We start from the raw sequence: 22,417 nt of genomic DNA on the forward strand, positions 1-22,417 counted from the left end.
CTATTCCTGGTATTGCCTCTCTGTGGATGTGAAGAAATCCTCCAGAACATTCCTCAGGTACTCGAACGTAGGTCTCTCCTCCGGATTCTCCTTCCAGCAGTGACACATGATGCTATAAAGAGCATCGGAGCAGTTGTCAGGCTGTGGCATTCTGTAGCTCCGCTCCAGGTTCTGGATTACCTCTGGGTTGGACATACCTGATAAAAAATAAATAAACAAATAAGAAATCAAATGTTTTTACAATTATTATTATTACTAGAATGAGTAATACGAGTGTGATCATTTACCAGGGTAAGGAATGCGTCCATATGTCACTATTTCTGTAAGGAGGATCCCAAATGACCACACATCAGATTTTATGGAGAAGGTGCCATAATTAATAGCTTCAGGGGCCGTCCATTTGATGGGGAACTTTGCACCTAGAAACAATGGAGAAGATTAAACAAGAATCTATGAAATGCTTTGAAATAGAGCCGAAGAGATGATATAGGTAAAGCTGTTGCTACCCTCTCTCGCTGTGTATTCGTTGTCCTCTATGAGTCGTGCGAGTCCAAAGTCGGCAACCTTGCAGATGAGCTCATGAGAGACGAGAATATTGGCAGCTCGCAGATCTCGATGAATGTAATTTTTCTGCTCAATAAATGCCATGCCGTCAGCCACCTGCAGGGGACAGCACAAGACAAAAGAAGCATGAGTGTGTGTGTGTGTGTGTGTTCAAGCACAAAATAAATGGCTGTGTACGGCCTGTGTGTATTTTAGCACTGTGCAATGTTTGTGTGTTAGACACATGAACCAGACAGATTCCCAAAGTAGGGAGTTGACTACTTCCTCGGGTCAGTTCTCTCTACCCTTTCACCTCTGTGCTCCACCCAGGTGCACAACACCAGCTCTACTTCCCAAAACAAAATGCTGCAGTCCTTGCTTTGCCTTCCCACAGACTGAGAGTTTATTACAGTGGCAGTCTGTGACTCATTCAGGTACAACACAGCTCATTTTGAAAGACGTGGACCTACAAGGGACTCTGATAGTGCACTCCGATGAATAAGGAAATTGATGCTAAGGATTTCCACAGAATTCACCACTCCACAAACACAAATTATCTGATACATTTATGGCGATCTGTTCATTTCTCTAGTTTTATCTAGTTTTTCTGAAGCTGCGGTGCATATTTCAGGCGTGAGAATGTGTCACATAGGCGGGGAGAAACCTGAGATGTACGTATGTTTGCGTCTTTCACAAAGTGGCAGTGTGACCTCCACCTCTACCTCTTTATACCTCTTTACACCTTTGTTCCATTCATTTGATTGTGGCATGAAAGAAATAATGGAAAGCATTTAAAAAGTTCTTAAAACCACACTTAGATTTGTGGTTGCCACTCTCAAAATATTATGAGTAAAATCTCTAATTCCTCTAACTGCATGCATGTACTTTGATTTAAACATAAGGTAGGGTTGTGACCACAGCAATAAATCACATTTGTCTCTATGGTCCACTGCATGGTGGTTACAGTTACCACAAAATCTATCAGTGCATAACTGGCTTGAAAACGTTGATTCTGTAAAAATGCGTTCACTGCTGTGCACAAACTCCAGCCCTCTGCAGCGAGCTCTGAGGCATTCGAGAATTTGCCTCTTGCACATCGAGAATCTCGTCAGGTTAGACTTTGAAGCTTCAGCCTGCCTTCCTGTGGTTTTGTTTTCCATTCCCAAACCTACACATTTAACTTCTTTGACAGGTTATATTTCACAAAGTAGGAGTGGGTACAAATAGTAATATATGCTTAAAATTTTGCAGCTGAAGCCAGTGTGAAGTCAGCAGTTGGCTGGTTTAGCTTTGCTTTGCATTAAGACTGGAAAGATAAGGAAGCAGTGGGTCTGACTTGAAAGAAGTTTCAACTACACTTTTTCGTTTTCGACCTAAGCTTATTATAATACTTTCACTGCCACATGTATTCGGTGGCAAAGGCCATACTTTTAAAATTTTAGCTACGTTGGCATCTTTGTGCAAATGTGTGATTAAAAAAAACACAAGATAAAATGTTCAGGCAATAGCCCCCTTGTTCGGTGGTAATAAGCCTCTGTGGTATATGTGCCACAGTGTCTAGACCAGCCTGCATTCATCAACATGGTTTCACATCTGCACGCACACACACACACACGGTTCTGATATTATCACCAGATTAAACTAAGCCTCAACAGTGGGTACTTTACTGCGTGGAAGTGCTGTGCTAGAATAATGGGAAGTGAAAAACGAAATCTTGTAAATAACTTGAAGAGAGGATGGAGATAAGTGGGCAGATATATTCACTGTAACAATAAATGTCTTGCCTGAGATGACATCTCTATCAGGACGTTCATGGGCAAATTGCTCCCCTCTGTTGTTTTCAGGTAATCCACCAGGCTACCTGTAAGAAAAATATACAACTTAAGTTTTCATTCATTCAAAAAGAATAACAGGTTGCATAATGGGGCGTCCACATTACTGACTGTTATGCAACAAAGATTAGGCAACAATGAATGCTAAAATGAATTGGAAAAAACCATGCACTGTCCACAAGACTAATTATATTTCCCTTTATCCACAACAAAAGCCCTCGCGATTCTCCGCAGCCATAAATACAGCGAGCTGGACCAGAATAGCACCTCAAATCAGTGAACATTTTACTTGGAGGAAGCAGAGACCATCAGATATGTTTCTGATAGCTGACTTTGTGTTGACTTTGATTAGCAGAGAACAATACCTCTGTGCACCACCCAACCAAGTCAGACCAAAGGAAATAGTTTCAGAGGAATGACTGTGCCAGGAAAGAAGAGGCAGTTACTCCTCTGCTTAAGTCCGGAGGACAGTTTTTGAAGTATGAGAACCAGGGTAAAGCTCTTTGTCAAGGTCACAAAGGGAAGCTGGGATGGCACGCCTGTTATTTTCCATCTTTGTTGTCTCTGATAATAAAAAAAAGGGAGAAGCGGAAAAGATGCCGTCCTTTCTTTTCACAACAGAAGCGACAATTGTGTCCCGTTAACATGTGGATCCCAGACAAAGACACGGCCTCACATAGAACCAGTGCTGGTGGTTTGCAAGCTACTCACAGACGACTATACAAAGGCACGCCATTCATTTCAGCTGTAGGCCCGTTGTTGTGTTTGTGACAGCATCTCTCTGTGCATTTTGCGATTGTTCCTCTCAGTGAAAGATTTGTGGGCAGTAAACCTTTATTGAGAGTACTGAAACTGCTAACATGATTTGTGATTCACTGCAATTCCTCATATGTTATGTAAGAGGAGAGGGGAAAAGAGGAAGACACAGTGGCGAGATGCTGAACAAACTGTTATTCAAAGCGCTGCGGCATGTTTGTTTACGGCCGCAGCGGTGCAGTGTGCCGACATTTGTGTAAATGTGTCCCTGGAAAAGAGCCAGGCACCATCAGGGGTCTGTGTGAACAATAACACAGTGATTCATCCTCTCCTAATTTAACACCCTTCGTCTCAGACGGGCCGGAGAGACTTCCCCTCGATGCGTAAACACCAGTAACCTGTCTGGAAGGGGCCCAGCAAAGAAGTGAAAGTTCATGTTTGCTTTGAAACATTTTAGCAGCCAGCAGTGAAGGCCACGAGGAGAAGCCGAAAATGGCCTATCAGAGCTTGGCCGCTTCATCAAAGCAGCAAGTTTTGAAGGGAAGGGCCCGTGAGTTACTGTGGCTGCCTCATTCAGATTTCCTCACACGACTCGATTCATGTAAAAATTACAGAGCTTCATCTCTTATCAAAGATCAAAGTCAAACAAACAGAAGGGCAGCTGTGGATGTACCATCAAAACCTATTCTACTGATTCAACAGGCTCACTGAGGTGGAGCAGGTGTATGACGACATTATGACTCAGGGAAAAGAAGAAACGCATTGGGCTGCCCGCTCTTTTGTTCGAGCATGTGCTTTCACCCAAAGTCTGATAGGAGATCAACATGTTTAATCCTGAGCGTCTATAACAGCGCGAGAACTTACAACAGAAATTCTTTTGTCTTTGCTGCAGGCTGCAGGCACAGAGCTCACCCTGACACGGCAGGAGATGTCAGACAGGCTTAGACATATTTTAGATTACTTAATTGAATGGAAAGGAGCTGGTGTGATTACAAACGCATATCTCTTTAATTTACCTTCAAATAGGAACTGCTCAGAAACACTGATTTATTTTCCTTTAATGCTTCAGCTGACATGTGGAATTCCCTCTTGAGTGTTGGGCGCTACTAGCTCATTAGTAAAATTCTCCAGGTTGTGACACATGTTGTGTTTCTGCCTACCATTTTCCATGTACTCGGTGACAATATAGATCGGCTCCTGGGTAACCACAGCGAAGAGGCGGACGAGGCGAGGATGCTGCAGGTTCTTCATCATGTTGGCTTCTGCCAAGAAAGCTTCCACTGACATAGTGCCCATTTTCAGATTCTTGATTGCCACTTTCCTGTCGTTGTTGTAGACACCTGAAAACATATGGGCATATAGATATCACAGGGTGAACTCATGCTGGTGTTTACCACTTAGCACTTTTTACTTTAGTATGTCAGAGCTGAAAAAATTGAGCTAACAAGCAAGTGTCAAAAAATGGCAAGTGTTTGAATGGCCACTAGTGGCTGGTTTAACCTTCCCATAGTTAACAACCTTCCCATAGTCTGGTGCAAAAACAGGTTTCTAACTGTTTCACTGTTTAAATCGTGGCAAGAGGACATGCAAACGCATGACTGTGGGTTGAAGTTTGAAAAAGACAAAAGAAGTGTTATATAAATACACATCCATTTAGCCTTTGGAGTTACACATTACAAGGGTGTGTCTGCCTTGAGTGTCTTAATATTTAATCTGTTACCCACCACCAGTCCAGTATTTGTGCAGTGCACCAGCACAGACTATGACTGTAACTTGCTGAGCGGTTTGTCAGTGAGATGGCTAAAATGAAGTGGGTGACTCCACGTTTGCCGTTGATTAAATAACATTGAATGCTAAATCATTACTTTTGTGTGCGGCCATGACTAACCAAGTCAAGTCAAATGTTAGAGTGCTGCTTGAAACAAGTCACCCAGTACTTTATATAGTGTAAGGTAAAGACCCTAGAATAATACAGAGAAAACCCAAGAATCCGATGACCTCCTATGAGCAAGTACTTGGTGGCTCGAAGGAAAAGCTCAGCTTTAACAGGAAGAAGCCTCTGACAGAACCTCAGGGCAGCCATCTGCCGTGTCTGGGGTTGAGGGTGAGGGGAGGAGCGTTTAAAGCTGAATGGCGAAATGCGGTGTATAAAAATGTTTGCAGGCTCCGTGCTTCTGAAAATGAAATCATTGTGGGTGTAACAACAGAAGATTTATTATCGCACAGCACGAATCCCAGCTATGGAGACATTTGGTAAAGCTGTCTTTTAATAAGATGTTTTATCTTTATTTTATTGTCTTTTTTTCCTTCCCTGTAATGAAGGCCGATTGATATCATATCGTGCCAAATATGTCAAACAAAGCAAAGTCAGCAGGACTCCACTCTACTCATTTTTAGAAAATGTAACAACTTTTATCCACAATCAAATGTTAGATTATAACCCTGAACTGATTGCCAAACAAAGCTATGCCTCTACTCCAACTAAGAATGTCCTGTTCTGTCCACACGAGTAATTAAGCCCGTCTAGTTGCCGGCTGGTGATTTGATGACTCTAAACACAGCTCTTTTGTCACCAGTGGAGCGATTCAACGTGGGCCAGGCGAGCAACAGTTTTTGAATGGCTTTCATGCAAACAGGTTCTCATTCCAGCTCTGGAACACTGACACCCTCCTCATGCCAACTAAAGCCACAGCCGAGCAGTTTCACTTTCAGTTACACAAAGCGCTGAACAATTCACACCAAACATGAAGTGCAGCGACACTGTGAGCAAATTATTTTTACTATTCAAAGCATCTCTCTGCCCCTTTTATCTACTATGGAAATCTCGTTAGAAGACGTAGTTGTGTATTTTCATGTGCATGCAAATAAACATTTCAAAGCCAGGGACAGTCGCACCCACAATTCAAGAATGTCACTGAACCAATGTTTGGATGAGGATGAAGAAACAAACAGAGCTCTGGCTACATGGGAGCAAACATTGTAAGTATAAAGTGGCAGTGAGTGGAGAAGTTCCATTGTTGGTAATGTTTAGCTCTTAAAGAGAGGTTTGTTTGGGATGTTAAATTGTGCTGGCAAATGAGGATGGGGAATAGAGGGAAAGTTACCCCTGCAATTCAGTAATAATGGGGTTGTGGTACAGATTAGTTCAACTGATACCCATGTGATCCAAACACTTTGTGTCTTGTTTACCTTAATCCTTCACAGGAAAGCCAGATTTATGCTGCTTGAGCGATGTTGTGTAACACGGTTAATACCTCCCATCACTCTTCAGTTAACCAGCTCAAACAAGCCTACAATTAAGACTGCATGGAGGAAACGCTTCTGCATACACTGCAGAAAAACCCTGGCGAAAACTTTCTGGCAGCCACGCAGTCAAGGCCACAGCCAGATTGAGCAACTGGGCTTTGTACACACGATCTTTTTCTGCAAAATTCTGCAAACCTTTAAAAGTCATGCAAATGGAAATGCACTTACCCATCCAGACTTCTCCAAACTGCCCAGCTCCGAGCCTGCGTTCCAGTTTCAGAGACTCACGAGGAATCTCCCACTCGTCCTGCCACCAGGGCTTCTGCGGTGCCCTAGACTGACATGGTTTCACCAGCTTTGTGCACAGCCCGTCTGCATCACCTGAATGACAAAGAAAAGAAACGTATAAAATTATTAGAATGAAGACTCCACAGTAACCAGCAATATCGATAATCCCCTCAAGAGGCTGTACGCACGTGAGTGATGAAGGACGAGCTCCTTCAGCGAGTTGAAGGATATCTTCGCTGTGATGTAGAAGCCACCATTGTCCATGTTGCGGATCCTGTAGTGCTTCACTCCTTCACCTGTGTTATGGTCCAGATCTCTCACTGACAACGAGTATGATCCTGGAACAGGAAGTTAGAACCATGATGATTTACTCTAAAATGTCCTAACTAAGCTTTTCACTGTCAGACACTTAAGGCTTTCCAAAATACATCATCCACTACAACGCATGAAATTAGTAGCTAATGTATTGGAAATGTCAATATTAATACATCAGTACATTAGTACTATTAAAATTTTTTAATTTTCTCACAATATAGACAAAGTTTAATGCTAAAATGGCCTTTGAAGCAGAAATAATGTTGTGGGCTGATTCGCTCTGCGTAGATTTGCAACATCGTGACAGCTTTAATGCTTAAAGTTGCTAATCTGATCATTTTTACCAACCAGGAGCATTGAAAATCCTTTCCACCTGACAAACCTGAGATACATGCACTATCTACTCCCATGTAACATAAAAATGTTTGCTTTGTTTCCCATAACGCTTTAAACAGGAAGCATATTGGTGTCATGGAGTTGTTATAGCTTGAACACACGTGGTAACCTCTGGGGCTTGAAAATTAAGAAAAGGCTTTGATGAGGCAGTATTAGGGTCTCAGCTGTTGTGAGTGACAGGTCGATAATACGTGTAGCTTCTAGCTGTCTTCCAGGTGTCACCTCACCCGCTTCCTGTCACCGAAATGGACTTTTTGAGCATGTTTGCTGCCATGTTAACAGACCGTCCAGCAAACTCTTCCAGTTTTTCGGTGAGTGACTTACTAACAGCGAGTAGCTGTGTGTGCATCTGGATGCATCTTGGCAATTAAGCTAGCTAATATAGCACTCACTGACCATATCAAAGATGGCCAACGTGATGGGGTGATAGTGGTGTTTGCAAACAGACTACAGTTTTCTCAGTGAGAAACAGCCCCAGCCCTGGTCTCTGTTAACAGTTTCCTGGTGGTTTTATGGGTTTAGTCGCTGGTTTTTGGTGAGATTTTCGATTTGTTGAGTAAAACGTTACCGTAAGTCCATTTTGTAAAGTTTTATCATTCTAAGTGTCAGAGAGCGGGTTTATCGAGAGGATGCTCATTGGCTAACGACTTGTGGTTTTCATATTAGCACTCAACCATCTGGTCCAAGTATTATCACTCATTGCTCCACAATAGTGAAGGCCATAATGCCAAACTTCAAGCTGAAAAACATAGTTGTGCAATCATCTATCTTTTATACACAGCTTATGTTTTATTCAGCTGAAGGTGAGAGTTTGAATCCTGTTACATTTCTGAAAATTTACCGCTTCAAAAGTAAGAGGAAAAAAAAGGATTTACAAGCAACCAAATGATGCAACCATCACTCGATTAAGCTGGCAATGAAGAAAGCATGACAATGATTCTCAGACAGGTTTTGGTTTACGTGGCTGGGGTCCTCTTGTAAAGCTTAATGCACATATGGGAACACCCCTCAGTAACCAGCCTACATTGTAGAGACGCTGGTGTGGTCGTCTTTTTGTTGGAAAACGATTTGGGTGGGTTTTTTAATCTGTTTTTATTGTTTTATGTGTTATGAGGTTTATCTTGTTTTTATGGACTATGAGTCTGGGATAAATAAAGATTGATTGATTGTAATAATTTATATTTTATAGTCATTTTACTACAATGCATAGAAACATCACTTTTCTCACAAAATGTGAGTCACCGTGTGTTCCAGTGTGTTATGAGTCAGAGTTAAATATCTGTGGTAATCACACTGTACTGCGTTGTTCTGTGAGGCTGTACGTGGGCACAGTCGAATACTTTAACAATTATAAGGTTCATTCGACGATGTTAAAAAAGCACAGTGTAGACCGCCGTACAGAACTGTGTGCCAGTGGCTAAAATAATGAATCGTGGCACACTTCAGGGGGGTGAGCATTTAGCAGTCGTGGCTTCATTTCCAGTGAAATTAATGCAGCATGTAAGTCATATTTTTATTTTAAGCAAGGAGCAGGAAAACAAAACTGAAACAAAACAGATGAGACAAATTGGGAAACAGGTAGTGGGATTACGGGAAATGCACGTAATAACAAAACTGACTGCTACTGAGGAAACCAGTCATATTGTTCATGAGCTCACTTGTTCCATTTAGGTTATTAAAGGTTTAAAATGTGACATATAGCATTTAAGTGCATCTCAATGTGAAGTAAAACAGACTGCTGAGAAGCCGCCTGTTGATCTGCGCAGTCGGTTTTCTGTAGAGCATTTTACCTTTGGCGGTCTCACTCTCTCGAATCAGGAAGGAACCCTGCGTATTCCCAGGAGCGAGGAGCAGCCTCATGGCTTCGTTTCTCGAAATGTTCCTGAAGAACCACCTGCAGCGCAAACACACCATATGCTTCACACTTTGAGCTAACCACTTCCCTTCCCTCAGGTACAGATAATGCATTGCATGACATGAGATGGTGTTGAGGTTGAATGACATGGCTTTGAAAGGCGTGTCAGCGTGCTTCCTGTGTGACGTACGGTTCGGTCTCCACGGTGGACAATGCGACAAAGTTGTAGGGGATGTAGCCCTGCTGGCCTGTGGTGAGAGACTCTGCCAGATACCATTCTGGATCATCCCTGCATGTCAGAAGAGGCAGCAACAATACTCTGAGTTAGTTATCATAGCCGTGATGTGTGTCACACAGCTTCAGAAAACAGGTTCAGTTCAACCCCAAAAAGGCCTCAATAGTCTTTACGTGAATAAAATGAAGCGCATCGCTGGGAGGGAGAAAAATGTGTTGCTCTGTGTAAAAGAAGAAGACGCTGAAGGGAAAGAAGGATGCTCAGCACAGACTTAATTGTAAACGGCCCTAAAAATTAAAGATTTAAGATCTTGAGCTACATAAATTAATCTTGTTATGTCGTTGGAGTTCTGCCTAAAATCATTAACAATTGTCACACGTTTTAATACAATATTAGCTAGCAGTCGTTCCAGGAAGTTATGTTTTCTATGTCACAAACATATTTTTTTACTAAAAAACTGGTAAATCTTGCTACATTAAGTGTGCATGCAGAACACTAGCTTTTTATATTTTGATATATTAACTTTAACTTTCAAGCAAAAGATTATTTTCTTTTCTGCGTACATACACATATTCGAATGAGTTTCTATTGCACATTTTTATATTTACCCACATATATATAGCACAGTATGTCATATGGCTTTATTTCCTTTGCTGTTATATGTATGTTTTTCTCTTGTTAAAGTTTGTGTTTCCTCTTTCAAACCCGCAAAATCACACGTCTGAATTTTTTGGGGGCATTTTTTTACATTTATTCAATTTTCAACAGCACACATTGACAGGAAGTGTTGGGTGAGATCATGTAGTCATAACATCTCCCATCTGAAAATACATTCCAAAACATATGGCGTGTATTTACAGTGGGTGCTCGGCAGTCCAGCAGACCCACAGCTGTGTGCAAGTATGATTAAAAGCTGAATTTAAGTCATTTGCAAATAAGTTAATCCCAATATTTAACTGAAAACGTACAAAGACAATATAGCAAAAAATGTGCTCAATTTAAATTTGGCGTCAACAATACATTAAAAGAAAATGTGGGGACAGAGCAGTTAGAGACTGGAAAAACTGTGTAATACGCAAAAAAAGCAGTTGGTGGAACATGAAGCTAGAAATGTTAATTAGAAACACGATCGTTTTTATAACGAGCGTCGCGCAGATGTTTTCTAATTTAAGTCTTTATCTGAGTCTTTCGTATTTAACCCTAGGGCGAGGCTGAGCACTTGAAATATCGATACCCATGATCTAAAAACACCACAGCCATCTTTTGGTGTAGTAAACAATGCGTACTGCCATGCAGGTGACAGACATTCTTGCTTATTTTAGCAAAACACTGCTACTCTGTATTATTATTACAGCAGCTTGGCTTCACTTGTGGTCCAGATGTGTCAGCCATCCCAAAAACAAGATTACCCCAGCTGTTCCAATCAACAAACAAAAAAGAGATTTCACTTTCAAAACTGCAACGATTGATTTTCTCGTTTTCCTAACATACACAGGGTCACGATACACAGTGGAAAGTGTGTCAGTCCCAACTTTTTCAAACATATTTCTGGTATTAAAGTCAAAATGAGTGTATATATAATTAAAAACAAAACAATGCAGTTTCTCAGTTTGGGTTGTCTTTGTACAATCATCAGTTAAATGTCCTGGTGTTAAGGTTTTATAGCTTATGCTCCACTATTTATGGGGTGAGTGGATAATGGACCAGATTAGTTCTTGGTTTCGTTGCAAGACATTGCTGTGTGTTTAAAAGCAGATTACTTGTTGAGGATCTTGAGTTTGTCTCCTTTGTCGAAGCCGAGGTCGCCGTCATGAGTGGGCTCATAGCTGTAAATGGCCACCACAACGTTGACTGCAAGACAAAATTTGTAGTTTTAGATACAATTTTACTTACAATTAACATGAAAAGCTTATGTCAAGCTTATTTCAACCTATTCCATTTTACATATCTGACAAAGACATGTGGGGCCCTTTCACGGCGGCACATTGTAATGCATTACATTACACAGAAAAAGCAAACGATCCCCTGTGAGCGTGAGCTGGCGATGGCGAATAATCCCCTCTCGTCAGAGTGTACGAGAACAGCAAGTAGACATTTACAGGTGAATAATTAAAGATTTATTTATAGGGCAAGATAATGGCATTATAAATTGTTGTCTTTTCATTATTTATAGAACTAACTCCAACTTAGAGGCTAAAAATATAATAGATAAACTAGCGGAAGCTGTTTCCTGCATGGGGAAGTGAATCATCATAAAAAATGTGTCACTACATGATTTACTGTAACTACTTGCTGCAACTGATCCTGGATCACATTCATTATTACACAAAGGACCCAGGAAACAAAGTGTGGCTGTGGTACTTGAGTACACAATAAGCCCAAAGTTACTTGAATAATTTCATGCATACTTGGTCATATTTGTGTAAACAGCAAGAGGAACCACCGCGGAAACCAGAGAATGGAAAGCAAATGGAAAACTTTGTGTTCATAAACAATGAAATGGAAATATTTATAATGTGATGGGATGAGGGAAAAGTCCAGATGTACTGACACTGACACAATAAAAAAAACTATATTACATAATTATGTATACAGTTATTTTCAAATTGTACTCATGCAGTGCATCTATTAGCCCGCAGGAAAATGTCTGAAGTGCTAAACTGAGGCTGTCGTGTGTAACTAAGCGAAATAATTAAAAATGGATTTAACTCCATCAGGATAAGTTTATAGACAAAATTTACTTTTTCTAAAACTTATTACCTGGTAAAGGTGATGTAGGAGGTGTCATCTGCGATGGATATGGAATCAGCTGCTCTGTGTACTGGGAAGAAATAAACAAGATTAGATTTCCATTTTATACTTTGTAAGATTTATGCGGTCAAACAAGACACCATCACACGTCACATTCACTGTAAGACCGTGAAGTTCTACGGTTTCATACGTGGATCGTGACGGTAAATCGTAAGACATGTGGTTTTCTCCTTTATTTCTGTCATTTCCAGTCTAATGGGAAATCTAATTCTCAGAGAGGAAACAAACAACATTGGACAGATAGTTACGCCCGCATTTAGTTACACAACCAAAAGGAAACTTTCCTCACAGTTATGTAAGTTATACAGAAATATATGACAATAATCAACAACAATCCACACAACACAAAATACACTGTGGGTTTACAGCTTATGTGTTTGTCCCCCAAGTGGTCATTCTCACACACACCACAAACCAGAAGCTTTTCTTGTATGGACGCTCATTCATGTGCACCAACACACTCACACTAATGTGCACATACTACACACAAGATGAACACTTACTGGGTTGCATGATTGTGGCGGTATGGGACAGTTGCAGTGTTCGCAGATTTCATCCAAGTTCTCGATCCACTCACTGTCTGAATAGTCCGAACTGCAGTTGCAGCCCATCTTTTCTGCACGGCGGAAACTTGTGGTTATTTTCAAAAAAATCTGATGCTCATAAAATGGGAACAACAAATTAGCAGTGGAAGAAATGGCATCTTAGATTCACCAACGAATGATTCCACGTCGCTTTACAACCACATATTATAATCACTATTTAAAATTATGTAAGTCGAATTCTCTTGGAAAATCTAAAGAAAAACAGTTTGAGTAAATCTTTTTTGGCTAAATTTGAAATTGTGTGCTCTAAAAAGCTTTTGCTTCCGAAAACTGCTTCAGTCGGATGTGACTGAGGGCCTCGCCTCAAAATGGAGCCTCAGAGGGAAATCGGGCTCAGAAATAAGAGTCTGAGACCTGAAGGGACTTTTTTTAAATGCTACCCTGCGTCAGTTAAACAAAATCACATCCAGAACTGACACAGTTTTGCTATAATGTTCAGCACTGTTCAATGTTCAGTCACATCGGGGCGTTTCCTGCTCTCATTCTGGAGAAAGTAAAGCAGGCCCTTCAGAAGTGTACCAGTGTTAATCTGGTATAATCCAGCATCTGCACGTGCTCTGTATATTGTGTTTTAGACTGGTACTCTGTATGAACCGGCTTTCTCAGGCTCGCTTGGCTCCCACCAGACCATTCATGGAAGAAGGTCAGTGGGCCAATCGCAGCAGCCGTCTGTCCCAAAGGCTCAAAGCCGTGAGAAAAATCTGGAGAGTAACAGCCCACTACTGCCCTGAGACCCCAAGAAAGGAATCACAGAGGGATCATAAAGATGTTTTTATTTTATCATCAGCACTCCTACACTTACTGACACACACTCGGGGAGTAATACAAGTCAGCATTTTCCACTGAGGGGTTACCCTCTGCTTTTTATCATCGACATCTGAAGGCTTTTCCAAAATCATACTGATGGTTGTTGTTATTGTTTCCAATGTAACCAAGGCTACTTCAGATATTAAGTGTACCAGAAATGATGTGATGAACCAAGATTTTAAGACTTTTGACTTCAGTCACTCATTGTCAGTTCAGAAGCTTGAAGAAACAAACCATAAAAAAATCATATTTTTGTAAAAAAGAATAGATTTTAATAGAGTGGAATAGATATTCGATTGATTTAAGTTTTTATGTAAATTGCTGGTACACCATTTTAACAGCATACTGTTAAATTTATTTACCGTTTTAACGGTTGTCATTGTCGACATTGTTTCCATATACAGACAAACTTGTATAGGAAGTGTCAACTTTGTATCAAAATACTTTAATACCCAAACTTTTTTTTTTTGAAAATGTTATTTAAAGACAGATTAATAAAGTAGATTTACAGAAGCGTTGGTATTTCATTACAAGAAAACGGTTTGTTCTTTTGTGGTCACATCTTCCTTGTAATGCAGATTTATATCAACAGAGGAGATAACCAGTAGCTGAATGCGCTTTGTTACTGTTGTGAAGCAGGCTGAACATTATTCATTTATTTATGGATTTATTTTGCGTTGCTGCTATTTGTTATTTTTTTAAGTTCAGTAAACTTCATAGAAAAGACCAAATTTGAAAACAAGCCCCAGATTTATGTAGAATATTTGCTTTAAGACAAGAAAGATGTTTAAATCCTTTCCTGTTACACCTTTATCACAGTTTCACTTTACTTCTTTGACCTAATCTTAAAGTAAGAAGAATCACACGTGTGAAACTCACCTCTTTGGATATGAAACGTCTCCTCAAGCGTCCAATAATGTCCAATAATGTCAGATTTCAGGTGCCGCCATTGGGAAATCTTATTTAAATCTTCTTTTTTTTAAAAAGAGCTGTTTAAGTGCAGCAAGCAAGTTTTTCAGCACTTGAGCCTAGGTGTGAAGATGTCATCATCCGCTTCTCTTATTATAACACTATCACAGGAGCACTTGTGCGGCGCCTGCATGCACACATGCGCACTATGGAGGGGAGCAACCCAGAGAGTTTCCTGTCGTTGAAAGGTTGAGGGTTGCTCTGCAGGCTTTTAACAGGTGCTTACTGTGCAGCTGTGTGAGAGCAAGGGGGAACGTTATGGGCTCTACGGTAAAGGGGTCAGGACAGCACCTTTCCCAAACACGGAACAAGACATGAATTTTCCAAAACAGTTTAGAGACGGGGGGCTTTTGTAGGCCGCGCTTTTGTGTCGCTCGCTGTTTGCATTTAACGTGCGACTTGCTGACCTTTAAAGTAAAGAACATCTTCAGTGTGCAGCTGAGGTGTTGGTCCAGAGCAGTTCAAAAGATATTTGAATATCTTGCAGCACTCGGGACAGTTGCATTAAGTCAACAAGACTACAAAGTTTTCTTTTTTAGTCAAACATGTGGTTTGAGGATATTTTTGTCTGTGGCCAAAAAAGGCTTTAAAATTAACCTTTGGTCTTGGTTTACTCAGCTTACTATTAAAAAATGTGAAAATATAAAGAGAAAAGCCTCGTCACAAGCTCCACGTCTCCTTTAAAGAACATTTTGTAACATAGAATCATAATTTTAGCTCTAGCAGGCTGTCTCATGGTCACATTTCTACTCGAGAGAAGGCATAAAGTAAAAACCTCTCTGCCTGTTAACACCCTCTAAGCCTGTGCTGTCGCATTTTCGACATTTCATACAACTCTAGCCGTGGACCGCATCTCTTCTCTTGTGGTGAACGGCTGCTGCTACATAGCGTGCACTAGCAGGAAGTCAGTCCAAACATTACAGGAAGTGCACAGAAATATGTGCTTAGAAGACTGCCACAGCATAGATTAAGTCTCACTCATGATGAAACCACCTGAGTTCACTCTTTTTTCCGTTAAAGTGCAGAGTATAAATCTAGGAGGATGTGTGAAACGTGCTTCATTTTTCTTTTTTTTTTAATTTTGAGAGTGATGTAAATAGGTAGGTGCATGTGACAGAAGATAAAGTCTAATCATCCAAGAACTCTTCTTTGATACGTGCTGGGAGAAAAAGTGTCCCGCCATGTTTGGAGATCAGCTTTGTCCAGGCCTTCTGGAGCTTTAAGGGTATTCCTTTCTTCCTCTCGACCACAGTTGTCACTACTTCCAAATGTGGTTGGAAATCACATTCTGTTACGCAATCAAACTGCGATGCTATCAGTGTGCAGAAAGTTTTCCAGACCTCCTACCTCCTGCTACATGATGCAGGTGCTGGCCTCTTTCGTGAATGTAAACGAGGGCTCTTTTTTTTGCCTCTAGTGCTTACTCATGTGCATCATGTAGGCTTACTTGGCTTTATGATAAACAGATGGATTACTATTCTTTATTTACACTGTAATATCTTCTGCTGGTTTGATGGCAAGCAGAAAGATACGGGCGAAAAAGGGTCACGGGAAAGTATCTACAGGGCAAAGAATGAGCAGCCTGAGAAACACAAGTCTGCAGCCCTTTATTCTGAAAGCATTCACTCAAGAATACGGCCTCAAGCCGTAGTACTTAATCCTCTGTGTCTTCCATATGATACTCATTTCCATGTGTCTAACTATTGAGGTCCCGCGACCCACATGAGATCACACAACTCCTGAAGTATGCCACTTGTGATAATTTCAACAGTCTTAGTTGCACTCTCATTTAACACGGCGTCCGCGCTCTGCCAAGGCATATTTGGTGTCGAGCTTGACTATGTCTGCTTCTGCACATCCCTCCAGGGCCCCTTTCATACGTCTGAGTGTTATAGCAGGTCATGGCTGTCTCTTGGGAAGGAAAGAAGATACCGTTGTGCCTGGGTGGCTTTAGGACCGAGGGTGGATGATGGAGATGGATGTGCTGGAACATGTGGGGATGTTTTCCCTCACTTACACCGACAGAAATCATACAATCATCAGCATTTCATATCTCTGTTCATCCATACTCATGTCTGCTCCTCCCATCTCAGAACAAGCCTAACTCTAATTCTAACTTCAACCAAAACTACTTACAAAAAGGCTGTTTAAAAAAAGAAAGAAAAGAGATATCTAACCAAAACTTTCAAGCTTTTACAAAATATCATGACTCTAAACGCTTGAAACCTCAACCTGTTTCTGAAAAAGATGGCTGGGAATGTTTTCATTTCACTCTATTCGCTGTGTGGTTTCCTGAGACACTTACGTTGCTCAGATGAGAGGTTTTTTTGAGAAAGCTGTGACCCATTCTGAACAGGCAGGTGTAACACTGTCTCCCATCATATAGTAATTATAACTGATTCAAATATGATAAATAAAACCTCTTTAATATGTCTTTTATGTGAAAGAAAAAGATTTAGGAATTTACACTTTAAGGCGTTTTTTATATATATTCATTCAGTTAAGTCATTACATTCATATTACAACTTGATTTAACAATCTGCATAGAATAATACATTTAATAGATGTTTTACACTTTTAAACATCTGAATGAATTTAACCAAAGTTAAATTCATTCATTCTTTAAAAAACTAAACTAAAGACAAAATCATTTAAAACATAAAATATACTTGGTCACTGGCCAGCCACATATAGTCTAAAATCAGTGCTCTGCAGCATCCTGACGTGCTAATGAAAAACAAAGAACATCGGACACGAGCTCCTGGTTTGTGTCACTGCAGCTGCTAGGTTGCAGAGATATTTTTGGTTTGTGAAGAAGAGGTGTAAAAAATGCTGGAGTGTGACCTGCCTGTGGCTGCTGTAAGTGTCTGCATTAAAGGACTTTGTTTACTTCAACGTGTTGCTGAGCATTTCTGTATCGGCCCAGACCAGACAGGAGCAGCTGCCTTCATGCATCAGTTTCAGTAAAGCTGTGTTTCCCAAACTTTTTGGCTCGTGACCTTTTAAAAGGGTCGTTAATGGCTTTGCCTAAATCTTACTTGACATTCAAAGTGCCGAAAAATATATTTGATGGGAATACATCTGACTCTTTTCAGAGGTCATGACCCAGTTACTTAAAAAATAAATGAATAAAAATCTGCAGACGTGAACATCATCTATCTAATCATGATGCTTGTAAAAGCATGATGGCAAATAAGAAGTAAAGAGGCTTTAACCTTGCTTAACTGCAGTCCTCACATGGCAGATCACGGTAGATTAAAAATAAAACTTGAGTCATGATTTCAGAGAAGAGACGTTGCTGCTGAGGTATTTAAATGTATTTTAGGGGAACGCTATTAGATTCCATTTTATTGAAGAGAAGCCAGGCAAAGTGAGAAACTCACAGCCAGAGAGATGAGTAGCATGAGTAGCACTGCAGGCCACAGGGGAAATATGTGATATTTTTTTTTCATTCAAGCTTGAAAACAGCTTCAATATGTTTTGTCTTTATTTCATTTTCTAAATTGTAACATCTCACTTTTGTTCCAAGACCTATTTAGGCTGGCAGCATAATTTCTGAGGTGATGTAAGGTAGTGTGACCTGAACACGTGGGAGGGCTACTTTCATTTCTGTATAACCTTAAAGTTGACCTAACATTTCCTCATTTTCTGTCAAATGAATAAGATCAGAAATGATTTAGAAATCTGTAATAAATAAATAAATAAATAAAAAAAAAGAAGAAGATTTTCTGTTGTTTTTTTTATCAGGCAAATTGTTGCTTCTGTTCAGGAATGCAAGTAAATGACTGTAATTCTCAGATAACATTAATTATATTTTTCATTTTATTTTCATTGCAAATATGAATTTGATTAAAGCGCCTGCACGTGCTGACAGATTTCAGAAAATTAAAAGTTCATTTGGTAATTTTCGAAGGCATGCTCTAATGCATGTGTTAATCACTGTATATATAAGTTATATCTGTTCTAGGCACATGACAATGGAGAACAGTCATATTAAACATGAATTAAGTTCCCAATAATGAGGCCAGTGTATGCAAAGTAATCCCCGTGAGCCAAAAGCTCAGGCACAGACTGCTCCAAACACAGTTTCCGACAGTTTTTTCTAATGACCTCAATGAGAGGGGATAACCTTAACAAAATCGCCTCACCTCTTCTCAAGAGGGGCAGCCAATCACAATAAAGGTGGCTTCGGGGAGCTCGTTTCTAACAGTGGGTGGAGTGAACTCAGTAGAAGGTAAATAAGGCATATTTGAAATGTGAATTTCTACTGCACTCCTGCAGAGTCCAAGAATATGAACAGATTTATAAATGAGTTATTGTCCCGCTTAAACTTCTTTGTTCAATATGAATTTGCATCACCAAATCACCTTGGTTTCTGATATTAAAAATATACTCAGTTCACTGAGTATACTTCAGTCTAGCTCTTAGTCTTCATTAATTCTCTCAGTCAACAGCAGAGCTGCCCAGACCTCATCCAGCAGGAAGCTGCGTGATGATAAAGGTGTATGCCCCTGCAGGTCTGTATGAACAGGCTTCCTCATGCATGTCATACCAAGGCACACATCAAAGTCATCAACGTTTTCATTTTCATTCACAGCTGCTAGTGGCTCATCTTTACTTTTGCCCCACTGCGCCATCAACGGAAATAACCCTTTATAACAATAATGCCTACACAAACACAGAGGAGGTGACGGAGCGTCCTCGGTGGCATGAGTGAGGCCTGCGGTCTTTAACACAGTGAGAAACGCCTGGAGTTGATATTCATCTTGGTGAGGCCCAGATGCTTTAGAGGGGTGGACAGAGCAAAGGCAGCCTTCATGGGGATATCACATAGCAGGTCCGACTCCTCTCCGCACTCCTCCAGCTCGTACGTTGCGTCGTCCAGCATCTCCTTGTGACGGTGGCACACTTGCTCCACTTTGAGCCGATGGATCTCCACCCGCAGACGGATCAGCTGACGGGCCAGTCGGTTGTCCTGAACTTGCATTTCCCTCTGAGGGTAGAGGAGGGATGGAGGGAGCGCGTTTGAGAAGAAAGTGAGTTTCAGTGTTCAGTTTAGCAGAACATATGTGAAAGTTTGGATTTGGATGGTGCCTATCTCCTCATCAAAGGGTAAAAATCATGTGGACTACATGGGTTGCAGCTTATGAGAAAACAGGCACCATATTGTTTCGCAATCTGTGTATTTAGACTTCTTTCCCTTAAGTTAAGACAAGCAGTCATGCAAGCAAGATCACTGACACCTAAAGAGATGCCTATCTGTTTTAAAGGTGAAGTAGGAGATAGATAGCTATCTGTATTTCTCAAGAATGGATAAGGACTCTGTATTATTTATTTATTTACTTATTCATTAATTAGTTTTAATGATTGGAGATTATCAAGAAGTGCAAATTATTTCTCAGGGCGTGACGCATCTTTAGATAAAAATCAAATCAAATTTCTGGAGGAACTCACCAGCTCTTTTCTAAGATGCTCCAGGGCATCGTCCATAGTGTCAAAGCCACAGATGCTGCCCACAACCAGTTCTGACCTCCTCAAAATTGCCGGCACCGAAACGACTTGCTGTCCTCCTGATTCGGGACCGTCCGCGGAATTTCTTTCCTTCCACGCTCGGCTCTGTACGCGCTCCTGCCACTCGAGGTAGGACGGTCTGCGGGTCTGTAACTTCAGCTTCTCCGTGAGCGCTTTCACGCTGTCCAGATCCTCCGTGTCGCCCTCGGAGGACGAGCCGTCTCCAAGCTCCTTAAAATCCATCGGTGCAGCAGATTGCTGATACACGCTGAGCATTCAGGGAGCAGGCTCGCTTTCTGCGCTGGCAGCTTGGCGATTAGAGCGCAACAGGTCCATGCCTCCTCTCCTTTATAGGGAGAAATAGCGCAGTGACCGCCCATCCCGCACAGGACAGGGAGGCTGGAGAGTTTGCAAGCTTTTGTCAGGCGAGGGAAAAAGATATCCTGAAACCAAAGTCTGAGATTTTATTACTGTGCATTCACAAGTTAAATGACTTAAAACTATTTAAAATAGTTTTACATTTATATTACAGGAGAAACTGCCAAAAGAAGAAACGAATACAGATGTATGCATGTATTTCCTGGACATCAGGTTGATGTGCAGGAATCGCTTTTCTCTTTCTGCTTGCCTTGCTTTGCATTCTGGGGTAGTTTTGATCTAAAAGTGGGTCAATTAACTGCGTGCACTGAAGTACAGATTAAATTTCCATCTGCAGTATGAAAATGGAAATAATCAAGTAAAGTACAACAAACCTGCGCCTGGATGTATGAGAAAAATCTATACATACTTACATACTTACACACAGTCAGGTGAAAAACCAAGTTTTCTGTTCAGCTATGTAAAACAGTAAGTAGCCTACAGGCTTACTGTGCAATTTCCCAACAAATTCCCCTCAAGGTCAGACTGAGCAATGCTCAGAAAAACTGCAAAAACCCAGGAGCTCCATCTCAGACTCTACAGGCCCCAGTTAGCATGTTAAAGGTTAAAGTTCATGACAATAAAATTAGAAAAAGACAGAACACGTTGGCTTCTTTGGAAGGGTTGCCAGGAGAAAGCCTCCTCTCTAAAAATAACATGGCAGCACAGCTTAGGTTGGCAAAGTTGCAAATGAACAGTCCATAAGACTTCTGGAACAACATCCATGTTTGGAGACACCCAAACATAACTTATCAGCCCAAACCAATTATACCAACTGTGAGCATGGTGGTGGAAGTGTGCTGATTTGGGCACCTAGCAGTCACTGAGTCAACCGTGAGCTCCTCTGTATACCAATGCAGAATGAAATGTGGAGACATCTGTCCAACAGATAAAAATTGGCCAAAAAAAAAAAAAAAAGCAAAAGAATTAATGTGCTGCAATGATCCAGTCAAAGTACAAAACTCAACCTGACTGAAAAGAGCTGAGCATGAATGAATTCCTGCAAACCTCAATGAGCTGAAGCAACGCTGTAAAGACGAGCGGGGCTAAAACTCTTCCACAATGATGTGACACATCGATAAAGTCAAACAGAAAACTGCCAGAGGTACTTCTACAAGCTTCTGAATCATGGAGGTGGAACCCACCATGACTGCATATAAAACTTACTGGATGCATATCTAAACTAGTTATTTTAGGCCTATGTTGGTCACTTTTTTCTTTCATTTTAAAACTTGTTTGTGGTGTGTTTTCTTGCATCAGTGTTCCTGTTTTTATTATTGTGGTTTATGCTGCATGAATTATATTCCCTGGGGCAAAATGTGTGTTTAAATGGATGGATGGGATAGGACAAAGCATCATATTTTCCACTTGGTTCAATAGCCCACACGTGGGTGCGCTGATACACTGTACTCTATTACGTTACGTTTACTCTTTACAATAAGGCTAGATACTTATTTATATATTTTACAGGTGACTTTATTTAATGCAAAACATCTCAAATTGCAAAATATAATGAAACTAGTCAAAGCTGAAAGTTGTAGGTTCAGTACCAGCTACACTTGTTCACACTGTAATGCATCGTAATACCAGCAAAGTGATACTGTGTCAATATTTTGTAGCTGACAGATTTCAATAGTTACACACAGCAAAAGCCAACTTGGCAGATGAGTTGTGATTGACGATTTTTTGTGCTTGAGTATGGCGCCATCTAGTGACAACCTAATATACTACAGGTACTTCACAGTGGCTCTCTTCCCCCCCCCCCCCCCCCCCCCCCCCCCCCCCCCCTCTGCAGTGCGCACAAGTTGTGATAAGTGTCACTTCTCACTCA

General features: G+C 40.9%; 2 protein-coding genes across 2 annotated transcripts; both read right to left on the reverse strand.

The window, feature by feature from the left end:
• Positions 1-14,587, reverse strand: lck (LCK proto-oncogene, Src family tyrosine kinase). Its single transcript, XM_085343093.1, has 13 exons — positions 14,569-14,587; positions 12,781-12,893; positions 12,227-12,287; positions 11,227-11,317; positions 9,422-9,520; positions 9,167-9,270; positions 6,854-7,003; positions 6,606-6,758; positions 4,292-4,471; positions 2,328-2,404; positions 507-660; positions 288-419; positions 1-197 (listed from the first exon to the last, which is right to left on the reverse strand). The coding sequence occupies exons 2-13, from the start codon at positions 12,886-12,888 to the stop codon at positions 1-3; spliced, it is 1,506 nt and encodes a 501-aa protein (XP_085199219.1). The 5' UTR covers positions 12,889-12,893; positions 14,569-14,587.
• A 4,066-nt stretch (positions 14,588-18,653) lies between these two features.
• fam167b (family with sequence similarity 167 member B) lies at positions 18,654-20,469 on the reverse strand. The gene is made up of 2 exons (XM_085343026.1): positions 20,113-20,469; positions 18,654-19,651 (listed from the first exon to the last, which is right to left on the reverse strand). Exons 1-2 carry the CDS (start codon positions 20,443-20,445, stop codon positions 19,388-19,390), a joined length of 597 nt encoding a protein of 198 aa, XP_085199152.1. The 5' UTR covers positions 20,446-20,469; the 3' UTR covers positions 18,654-19,387.
• Between the last annotated feature and the right edge of the window lie 1,948 nt (positions 20,470-22,417).

The sequence above is a fragment of the Diplotaxodon limnothrissa genome, linkage group LG19 (assembly GCF_057381915.1).
Source record: "Diplotaxodon limnothrissa isolate DT_005_m linkage group LG19, D_limnothrissa_male_GT1.1, whole genome shotgun sequence".
In the NCBI taxonomy this organism is placed as follows: Eukaryota; Metazoa; Chordata; class Actinopteri; order Cichliformes; family Cichlidae; genus Diplotaxodon; species Diplotaxodon limnothrissa.